The 11,462-nt window shown below is 44.2% G+C and overlaps 1 protein-coding gene and 1 long non-coding RNA gene across 5 annotated transcripts; one reads left to right on the top strand and one right to left on the bottom strand.

Annotated features, from left to right (window-relative positions):
• Window positions 1-1,542: 1,542 nt before the first annotated feature.
• Window positions 1,543-3,867, bottom strand: LOC142161577 (uncharacterized). Its single transcript, XR_012693432.1, has 2 exons — window positions 3,764-3,867; window positions 1,543-1,792 (listed from the first exon to the last, which is right to left on the bottom strand). It is a non-coding gene; the product is annotated as an uncharacterized LOC142161577 (long non-coding RNA).
• ADAT3 (adenosine deaminase tRNA specific 3) lies at window positions 3,483-7,506 on the top strand. 4 transcript variants are annotated; one of them, XM_075217308.1, is made up of 2 exons: window positions 3,483-3,875; window positions 6,229-7,506. In XM_075217308.1, the coding sequence occupies exons 1-2, from the start codon at window positions 3,869-3,871 to the stop codon at window positions 7,401-7,403; spliced, it is 1,182 nt and encodes a 393-aa protein (XP_075073409.1). In that variant the 5' UTR covers window positions 3,483-3,868; the 3' UTR covers window positions 7,404-7,506. The 4 variants fall into 4 exon arrangements, with proteins under 4 accessions (XP_075073409.1, XP_075073411.1, XP_075073408.1 ...); XM_075217310.1 differs by having other exon boundaries at window positions 3,804-3,940; XM_075217307.1 differs by lacking the exon at window positions 3,483-3,875 and adding an exon at window positions 3,931-4,006.
• The last annotated feature ends 3,956 nt before the right edge of the window (window positions 7,507-11,462 follow it).

Here is an 11,462-nt window from a genome sequence, read left to right on the forward strand (position 1 = left end):
AGGTCCAAGAACCACACCCAAAGACCGGATGGAAAAGTAAGCCCATCCAGTCACAGAAATATACAACTTAATTGTAGATTTAACCATATTTACCAAACAAACATTATAGGTACCATGTATTTCACACCCCCCATTATCATGTAAGATGAATGCATGTCACATATGTATCATTTTGATACAGTACAAAGGCCAGGATTCAGCAAATGCAGCAGCAGTTATAAATCACAGAAGTGTGCATGGTAACCTTCACTGATACCACAGGTGATAAATCGCTTCTGATGCCATGCAATAAATGCATTTTAGTTTAATGTCTGTACATCGAGCGCAGTACAATTTTTTAATTCATTTTAACACATTTATGATGTTTTTTAAGCCAAGTGAAATGATGACACCTTCTACTGAGATTACACTCTACCATTACTTCTTTAGGCCTATGAATCTTGCAGAGGCAATTAGTTGAGGGTTTATTTTTTCTGTCATTTTTGGGGGTTTAATTTAATATGAGAAAACTTAGAAATGTGTTCCTCCTCAATGCATTTGATCAAATAAATTCTCATCTTGGTTTGTTCAAAATGTATGCAATTAAAATTGAAACCATTTGCCAGTGAGTTGGCATTGGCTAAGGCAGATGCCCCACATCTTTGACATTATTGACATCTCCACCCTCCTCTCTATTCATGCTCCTTCCCGCCCTCTCCGATCAGCCAATGACCGTCGCCTCTCTTCTCCCCTGATCACCTCCTCCCATGCGCGTATCCAAGACTTCGCCCGCGCTGCCCCCCTCCACTGGAACAAGCTCCCTCCCTCTATCAGAACCTGCCCTAATCTGTCCAGTTTCAAACGGGCTCTAAAAACCCACCTTTTTCTTAAAGTCTTCCACTTAACTCCCTACCAGATCTTCTGCCTCTTCCCCTTCACTCCCCTTCCCTTATCCTCCTTCTCTCCCTCCCTCGTGTCTCTCTCTCTGTCTGTATACCCCACCCCTTAGATTGTACGCTCCTTTGAGCAGGGTCATCTCTCCTCCTGTCTTCACCACTTTTAACTCTGCTCTCCAGCTACCTTGCCCTCCTCCTCCCCGTTCCCTCTTGCTCCCTCCTCTGGGGGTTTCCCTGCCTTCCGTGCCCTCTTGGGCTCCGCCGTATGCGGGACCTTCCCCTCTCCCCTCCCCCGCCCCTCTAGCTGTGCTTTGAGATCTCGGAGTTACTGTGCATTTTGTTTACTGTATCGTGCTGTCTCACCTTTGTATTGTAACTTTGTTTGTCCCTGTACGGCGCTACAGATACCTAGTGGCGCCCTATAAATAAAAATGAATAATAAAAAAAAATAATAATAATTATTCTGTTTAGGGCTACACGCCTAATTCATCTCAAGGATAAAGTATTCACCACTACATTAATCTCTGTAATTATCAATCATTTTACCGCCATAAAGAGTCACTGATTTCTGAGACCTGTGTGACACTACCCAGGGTGCCCAATCGGTAATATTTTTGTACACGTAGAACAATAAAAAAAAAAAAAAAAGAATTATTTTCACCACTGCTTTTGGCATTATCAAACTTTTGTAATATCTCTTGTTGAAGTGACACCTTCAAGGAGCAAAACCATATTGGAAAACTGAACGTGTCCTTTCACCCTATGGAGCGCTGCTCTGTCAAGTCGTAGAAATATGTCCATACACAAGTCACAATCACTATTCGAACGTTTCCTTAAACAGGCGACATTCAATTGAAGAGTTCCAGGAGTAGTGTGCAGCATACGAGATGGGTTGTAGTCCAGAGAGATGTGGTAACCTGCGAAGAGAAGGAAGGTTGGGTGGGTGAGCAGAGAGTTGGAATGTCGAGAGATTGTAAACTTAGAATTAACAACTGGAAAAGATTGGAGAGCTCCAACGGGGCAAGTACTGATGTGAGTTCTCTGTACAGTGCTGCAGAATTAGTGGCGCTATATAAATAGCTGATGATGATAAAAAGAATTGCATAATTTAATAGGAAGACAAGATGATTTCGGTAATAGAATCTGTAATAGAAAGGCAGATAACAATGAAGAAGAAAGAGGTTTTCCTTGTAGTAGCAATTTTGTAAAAAAATTGCATGGGACATTTCATTGCAGCACCTTTCCTGGGCATTGATAATGGTATTAGGCACCACTAGGAAGTGACAAATTCAATTGAAAAGAGGGGCATTTGGTGAAGCTGGTGAGCACTGAGCTCAGGGGGATGCTGGTAAATAAGCTGAAGCTGCAGGGGGACAAGAGGGGGTTTATGCGAGGAAAAAATCTGGGAGCGAGGCGCTCAAGCAACACACACAGTGTGGGGGCATGACATAGGAGGTGGGCGGAAGGGGCATTAGTGACGCAGAAGATTCCCGGCAGAGGTAGCATGAGCGGAAAACCTGGTGAGAAAGGGGCACGTGAAAGAAAAGCAGGTGTGGCATGTGAGAGACCAACAAAAATGTAAAAAAAATTCACATAGCCTCTCCTCATACTCCCCCACGTGTCCCCCCAGCACACCCATGCTCCCCTCACGTTACTTCTGCAGACGGAGCGCTCCCCTAACGTATCCCCCCTGCACGCCAGCGCTCCCCTAACGTGTCCTTCCTGCATGCCAGCGCTCCCCCACGGGGCACGCCAGCGCTCCCCCCACGTGTCCCTCCTGCACGTCAGTGCCTCACGTGTCCCTCCTGCATGTCAGCGCTCGCCTCACGTGTCCCATCTGCACGTCAGCGCTCCCTCCTCGTGACCCTCCTGCACGCCAGCGCTCCAACACATTTCCCTCCTGCACGCCAGCGTTCCTCCGTGTCCCTCCTGTACGCCAGCACTCACCCGTATTCCTCCTGCATGCTACCATTCCCCCAGCACTCCACCGCTTCCACCTGTCCCCCCTGCATGCCAGCGCTCCCCTCATGTGTCCCCCCTGCATGCCAGCGGCCCACCCAAGTGTCCCTAATGCACGCCAGCGCTCCCCACACATGCAGCTCCTGCATACCAGCGCTCCCCGATGCCCTTCTTGCACGCAATGTTCCCCCAGCAGGCCACTGCACGCCAATGTCCCTTGTGCACGCCAGCGCTCCCCCCACGTGCCCTTGTTGCCCGCCAGTGTACCCTCATGTTCCCCCAGCAGGCCACTGCACGCCAGTGCTCCACCATGTCCCTCCTATGCACCAGTGCACCTCCGTGTCCCTCCTGTACGCCAGCACTCACCCATGCCCCTCCTGCACTTCACCGCTTCCACCTGTCCCCCTGCACACCAGTGCTTCCCCACGTATCCCCATTGCATGCCAGGGCTCCCCTCACGTGGCCCCCTGCCCGCCAGCAGCCTCAAGTGTCCCACCTGCACCAAGTGCTCCCCCACGTGCCCCTCTTCGACGCCAGCACTCCCCCCACGTGACCGTCTAGCACGCCAGCGGCCCCCCCACGTGCCTCTCCTGCACTCCATTGCTTCCCCTACATGCCAGCGTTCCCCCAGAACGACACTGCGTCCCTACTGCACGCCATAGCTCCCCCAAGTGCCTCTCTTGCATGCCAGCGCTCCCCCCACGTGCCCCTCACATGCCACTTAATCATCAGAATATTTTCCACATGCTTCCTTTTTACTAGTGTGCTCCACATTACCACATCTACCTGATTCCCCTTTACTTTCATTAACTACACATGAACTACTACATCTGCAGCAGCCCGCCTCCCCTTTGTACCATGTGACTACAGCAGTCACATGACCTGGTGATGACGGAAGGACCTTTGGCTGAAGGGGATCTAGCTATTACCAATCCGCAGCGAGGCGAGTTCGGAAACACAGGGCTTTGAGGTCAGAGAGCGTGAAATCGCTGACGTAATAACAACCTCTCGATTCCCTGCGATTCTGACGTGGAATGGAGGGTGAGACATAGCGCATGCGCAGTAACGCCTGGCTGTGAGCTGGAGAGGAGCTTGCCAGTATCCAGGTTGGTTAATTGCAATTTCATATTTGAAAATGTGTTCGATTCCTGGGATAGAACCGCATTTTATCAGTAAGTCGGTCATATGACCAGTTCAGCCACCTACAAATATATCAAATGCATGTTTATACTGCATGGCTGCGGTTTTTGCTATTCAGCAAATTGCACTGCAGCAGCCACACTGCATGTGAGTTCCATATGCGTCTGGATTCATGGGGAAGATCTCATCATATTATTTTACAACAGAAAACTGGGTATGTAAAGCAAACATTTGTCAGAAAGTCTCTATTCAGTTACATTATAATTTCAATTACCAATGTCAAAGCTTATTTACCAAGCTTTAAGAACATTCTTTGTGTGCATGATTTGAACAACTAATGTGTAAAAGGGCTTTAGATGAAAAAAGGAGAGGAGGCAAAACAAGTTTAAGTGATAACAGTGGGTGAGATACAATTAACCCCTCGGGAACCTCGAGCGATGTGCGCATTTCCAGTTAATAATGTAATTAAATCTTCGCTTATATTTGCGTACACCTGTATGAGGTGAGAGCAATAGTAAGTGAAGATTTCAGGTCGGACATCACTGTGGATCCTCATTGCTCGTAATTGAATCTGCCCCAGTGTGTATGAAGTTAAATGTATTTTAATAATAAAGGAAGTAGATTCAGTTTAAGAAGAACTGGAATATGATTTATTATTAATCCTTATTAATAGGGTGCCACATGTGGTCCGCAGCGCTGTACAGAGGGCAAACAACAAGAAAGTACATGGTATAACAATAAAATACAGTAAATAAAACTAACTCTCAACACAGCTACTGGATGGGTAATAGGGAGCAAGGGGTATGTTCAGTGCAGGCTGAACCCTATGACCATTGGCGTAGGCCCAACTAACAGGTTTAGAGCCATTATGATGATTGCTGGGCATACAAATGATTGCCTCATTAGGAATTCTTCCCACTCCTAAGCTGTGGCAGTAGTCCCAATCATTTGATCTCCACAGAAGCTGGAGAGGAGGTGCCATCAGTTGATGGAAAAGTTGTCAGTTAGCATGGGTTCTGAAAAGGACACCAGCCTTTAAATCAGGTGGCACCTTTGATACGCTACTACCGTTAACAACTATTTGAATGCTCCAAAGGCTTCAGGTTGATCTTGAGGTAATGGTGGAATTCCCAGTGAAGGAACCTATACCTAACTTCTACCCAGTAGATGGGGACTTCCTCAAAGGGAAACCTTTTCTCGAGTGGAGTTCCCCTTTAGAATGCCTGAAAATGTATTTGCTAAGTTTACATAGAATCATCATAATTGTTTATTTGTAGGGATCCACAGTGCCGGATAGTCAGAATTACAAATCATACAAACTACAAATCGCACATAAACACAAGACAAGTACATATAAGCATTGTGAAGTGAGTTGCAGATTTGTGACTGAGAGTAGAGAGGGCACTGCTCAGGAGAACTTACAGTTTAGAGCAGTGGTGGGCAACCTGATATATTTCAAGGGCCACATGTACAGCCCTCCATCCTTAAAAGGTGCTGCACGTAATCTAGAATTTTAAGAATAAGGCCAGAAACCCCCTTGGAATGCCCACATCACTATTCAAAAACATGCTCCTCACCTTCTCCAAAACTCCACCACATGCTACTCCAACCTCCCCCTTGCTTCAGTATTGCCTACTATCCCTGTAACTCCCCCCACATGCCACAAAATGCACCCGCATGCACGCCTCCTACCACAGGCTCTCAGATCCCACATGTACTCCAAAACTCCTACAGTGACATACTCAGACCTCCCCACCTGCCCCCAACATACCTCACTACATGGCCCTCAGACCATCCCCACCTGCCTTCTCACACACCGCCAACTTTTACTGCTGGAACTTGCAGAGGAAGTAGGGAGAGCACGTATTGCAGAGCACATTGTATTCCATCCTCCTCCTCTGTCATGCTTTGTGACCTCTCTGTATTGTGCAGGGATAATAAAAAACAGAGAATAAGTCTGATCGGTAGCAGCCTGCTAGTGAAGAAAGACTGCCTGTTGCCCACCACTGGTCTAGATGGAGAGGACAATACTGAGACAATAGGAGCTAATGGGACTGTGAGTTGTTTATCCTGACATTAGGGAAAAGAGAGAGAATGCAGATTATTTAAATTGTTTAAATATTTCAATGATTCCATTTTTTTGCTAACCAGAATTCCATTGGGTAAGTGTAGAGACACTAATCAATCCTCGCATTGAGTGCAAAAGGAGTAATGCAGTATCTTGTATTGTCATTTTTGTTTTTTGTGTACTCAGCTGTTATCATGGCACCATCTGCAGATTACCATATGATGTCTTCTTCATGGTCACTGACCCCTGTACTTTCACTGGAGGAGGAACAAGAGATTAAGGAGTACAAGTCAGGACATATTACTCCACCCTTATCTACATTTTACGCTGCTCGCATCACAGACAAAAGACAGATCTCTCGGTTGTCCCAAGCCCTTTCTTTGGAATACACTCTTCCAGAGACCATGAGGCACTTGAAGAGAGTCCGGGCCTGTCAGTCTCACCTTGAGATCCTGCTTCGTCCTGTCACAGCTGAGGAGCAAGTGAATCTATTAAAAGTTAGAAATGACTCCAGCTTTTACAGACACAGTGCTGAGAACAGAATTGTTTCCAAACCAGAGAAAAGATTACAAGTTGCTGACATCCTGCAGGCTGGCTCCACTGATTTAACTGGTTTGGGAGAACCGTTTCTGGTGTCTGTCCCATCACGAACGGCAAGGAATCAAAAGGAGCAGCGAGTTTGGGGAGGCATCTGGCCCAGTACCTACCATGCCAAGCCCAAGATAGTAAATATTGAGGATGGCGGTAGTGGGGGAGGTGTATCTGAGCAAGAGAAATTAAGAATTGGTAGTCACATGCACAGGGCTCTAGAAGCTGCACGGTGGAATATGGATAGGGGAGGGAAGGGTGTTGGAGCAGTTGTGGTGGACCGAGAAAGTGGGAATGTTTTAGCAATAGCAACTGATCAGACTGGAGAGAAGGGAGGGCCGCTGCTTCATGCATGTATGGTAGCGATAGACATGGTGGCCCAACAACAAGGGAGAGGAGCGTATGTCGGCCTTATTGGACTGGAAGAGGAGCATAGAGATATAAAACATAAAGGAGCTGAAGAAGATGGCAAACAAACAGTAGATGAGCGGGAGAAGCGAAAGCGTACAAAAGAGGAGCGAGACCTGCCATACTTGTGCACAGGCTATGAGGTATATGTTACACATGAGCCATGTGTTATGTGTTCCATGGCTCTTCTCCACTCCCGTGTGTCCTGTGTTTACTATGGTTGCAGCTCCCCTGGGGGTGCTCTGGGAACGTATTACCGACTGCACTGCAGTCCTGGTCTAAACCACAGGTTCCCTGTGTACCGAGGAGTGATGGAGGAAGAGTGTTGTGGCCTGGCTTGTGGGGCTGAGATCTTTTCACCATGACTTATAGTAAAGAAACGGACCCTATTACTAATTACGGTTAGAAATTTTATTAACATGTTCTTTTAATTGTGTTTTATTTTTGTTATTAAACACATCAAAGCTGCCCACATGGTCTCAGTACTATTTGAGAACAGCATGTTTGTTTTTTTATTATTTATACCTTTGCCTAACAAACTGCAATTTTAAACTGCACTACTAGCTATGAAAATGATACTTCATACTGTTGATTTCATATTAAAGTGATAATGATCCCTGGTTTGGTTTTTTACTTAATGCCATGCTGCCTGTTTGTAAAATGAGCTATTATTTTAGTCCTGTTCTCACTGTAGGCCCAGCTTCCATAGTAAATTAATGAAACTCCCGATTTATACAAATCTGTCGCTGTGGATTTCAGCAGCAGTATTGCAGTAGTAATCTCTAATGTTGTTCATTGCTGCTTAGAAAAAAGGGCTCTTAACTGCATTGCCAAGCAGCATCACAGCTCAGTGATTTGGACCTACATCAGCTGTTTTCGAACTGACACTGTTGTTAGTAAGAGTGACAAATAGGTTTTTCAATGCAATACACTGGTGATCTGTACTATATCATGGCGTCATATGAATAAACAATAATAATAAACCCTTATACAATAGCTTAGTAAAAGCACTCCAAAGCGAATATAGTGACACGCAGTATAGAAAATCAGAGGTATAATGGTCAATATTAAAAAATATTTAGACAGTTAGGACTACCATGTGTCCTAGCTTTTTCAGGACAGTCCCCTTTTTTCCTCCCCGTCAAAATCTTGAACTGACAATATTTTTCTCTTAATTACTACTAGGAATTCACTATATCAACAAGCTAAATGGTGATATGTAACTGTTTTACGTTATGTGGGACCTTAGACATAGTATGAATTTAAGTTTATGTCCTGCTTTTTAATGTAAAAATTATGGGAGCCCTGTTTAAAGACAAATATTTCCAGGGATAAAGTTTCAAAACCAATGACTCTCCCTGAAAATGAGTGATTATGAGAGCTACATATGTATAAATGCACTTTCCTAAAAGAAAGCTATATTTTTATTAATTTTGCCATCTATTAATAATTTTTAGCACTTTGGTTTTCAACATTGCAAAGTACAGAAGAAAATGGACAGCATACCTCCCAACTGTCCAGATTTAAGGGCTCTCTCCTGCCCTCAAGATCGGGACAGTTTTGTCTTGTGGGTGGGAAATTAGGATAGGAATGTCTCATGCACAGCTGCTCTGCATTGGAGGTTTTTGTTGGGGAGGAGAGTATGAGACAGCCTAGCATTTCTAAAGCTCTAGGCACTACCCCAGGGGTGTGACCATGCCCCCATAATAATGTGTCACACCCCCTGTCCAGGTTATAGAAAAGGCAAAATAGGAACTGTACTGACTTAGTGCAAAAGCTTGCGCTACTCTTCCTAATGCTCCTGGAACCGGAGTAGGGAGTAGGGATTCCCTTTGTAAGATGGCACTACTGCGCCTCTTTTGTTTTACAGGTTATTAAAGCTCCTGACGCCCACGTAGTAACCTCGGGAGAAGAGTCAACAAACAAGCCAAAAGGCATGTCAGTCCCTGGAGCTGTAGACCCCCTCGATGCAGGTGAGGGCTGTGTGCTTTGAGATGGGCTACCTCCTTAAGAGGTTTCCTTAATTCCTCACTGGCAGCTAGAGGACGGGTCCACAGTGTTTGATGCCACTCATAGGCAACAGTGGTCTTTGTGGGCTTTCTAGCCTTTGTGGATCTTTTGGCTCACCAACAACTTGGGACCCATAGGTCGCTGCATCTGTTCTGAAGGGCCACACATACAGAATTCACATGACCTTCTTGCTTTTATTGCTGGGGGTTCCCATGAGTTGCTTATTTGGAAGCCCATTGTCTATTATTTCAGTTTATTTTAAATATGTATAAATTACTGTATTTTCCCACGAAAAATTATTAACAATTAAAATATTGATGAGAGAAATCACTCTCCAATACAGTGGTTTGCTTTTAATTCATTAGACTGCTCCTAAGATTTCTGAAAAATAACAGAGCTGTTGATGATATTCTCAAATATATAATCTTTCATCTGTCGGGATGCTTCACATCATATTAGGCTTTTTGGGGGGTGTTTGTACCTGGTCACTCCTGGTTTCTTGCACTGCAAAAATAAGTAGCTTGTCAGTCTTTTATCACAACTCATTAAATATTAATGCATACACTAAAAATTACAGATATATGCATACATCTCAACTGTTCTTTTGTTATACCCCAAATTCTCTTTTACCATCTGCTTCCAAACTTGCCTTTTGCTTGTTGGTCGGTATGGAAATTGGCTTGCTTCTCAGATATTTTTATTTGGCAGACTTTAAATTTTATGTATTGCCATTCACATGGTTTCCTCTAACAAACAATTGTTTATTTATATAAATAATAACCCATCCATGGTAGACATGGAAATGTGTCAGACTTTAAATGAAGTATGTGGTAAGCCATCTGCAAAACAGGACATAAAGCCTCCATGTAAAACTGAAAAGGACACAACATGAGAGTACTCCATGCAGGATAGTTACTTGCATTCTTAAGTAAGCATCTTGAGTTGTATGTTTCCAGTGGGACAAAAAGGATTCTCCTGGAAAACTGGGCTATGACTAAGCTTTAAGGCTTGTCTGAAAAGCCCAGAAAACTTCAGAGTGCTCCTCTTAAACATGCAGCTCAATTTTGGGCGCCAGTTGACCAAATGGATATCCTGGAACTGGAAAGAATGGAAAGAAAGGCAGCTAAAAATGAATAAGCGGTTATGAGACTGTTCAAGCTACATTTACATACAGTAAAAAAAAGATGTTTAAAGCAGCATTCTTGGTTTCTCATTCAGTTTTCACTAACCACCTATTTCCCTTCAGCAGACCCTGAAAATGTACATCCATTTTTTTTTTTCTTTCACCAGCCAGCCACCAACTTTTGGATTATAGCCTTTGCAGTGTCATCTTGTGGACCAATAAGATTTAGCAAGCACGTAGCTTGCAGCTTCTTATTGGTCCTCCCACTCACACCCTTCTCGGAGGCTATTTTAAAATGGCAAACCAGAATCTTTGTTCAGTGCTACACTATAGAAAGGTGCCCTGAAAACAATTTGTGTGTGGTTCCCAGGGCCTCACTGATTGGAAAGAGCCAGATTGTGAATATTAAACATGTAACCGGAAATGCTGCTTTAAGGTGGAATATGGTTACCGTATATAAGTACATTGTTGGCACATACAGAAATGTGACTGACAAAACTGTTTAAAGTTCCCCACAAAAAGGACCAGAGTTAATCCCTTGCTGTTTGAAGTAAACAGATTTAAACTCCATAACCTAAGGGAAGTAAAACTATAGAATTCTCTCCCACAAGCATGGGTATTGGCTGACACTGTAGACACGCAGGAAAGATTGCACTTTCACACGTAATATTATGTTGTTCACTCACGGAGTTGTGGAATTGCCAGTACATGAAGGATTTTTTATACCCTCTTAAGGAAATTTTGACTAGGCTTTATTGGCGGGATAGATCATCATCATCAGCTATTTATATAGCGCCACTAATTCCGCAGCGCTGTACAGAGAACTCACTCACATCAGTCCCTGCCTCATTGGAGCTTACAATATAAATTCCCTAACATACACACACACACACACACTCACACACACTAAGGTCGATTTAATAGAAGCCAATTAACCTACCAGTATGTTTTTGGAGTGTGGGAGGAAACCAGAGCACCCAGAGGAAACCCATGGAAACATACAAACTCCACACAGATAAGACCATAGTTGGGAATTAAACTCATGACCCCAGTGCTGTGAGGCAGAAGTGCTAACCACTAAGCCACCGTGCTGCACCAATTTTTTCATTTATTTAATTTGGCTTTCCTCTGGATCAACTTAAGATTTTTTTTAGGTTAATCTCTCTTTACTGAGAATTGAATGTGCAGATATTTCACTTGCAAAACGATCATCCATGCATAAAAAAATCCAATTTTTTTTTTTATGACAACAAAAGGTGAGAAAGAGGAGAAGGACCATCTGGACTTAATT

The sequence above is a fragment of the Mixophyes fleayi genome, chromosome 6 (assembly GCF_038048845.1).
Source record: "Mixophyes fleayi isolate aMixFle1 chromosome 6, aMixFle1.hap1, whole genome shotgun sequence".
NCBI classification, from domain to species: Eukaryota; Metazoa; Chordata; class Amphibia; order Anura; family Limnodynastidae; genus Mixophyes; species Mixophyes fleayi.

Coding starts and splice junctions, on each gene's coding strand:
- ADAT3 (XM_075217306.1), top strand. CDS start 4,020: ATGACCAGTTCAGCCACCTACAAATATATCAAATGCATGTTTATACTG. Junction 4,189..6,228: donor ATTTTACAACAGAAAACTGG/GTATGTAAAGCA, acceptor TTGTGTACTCAG/CTGTTATCATGGCACCATCT.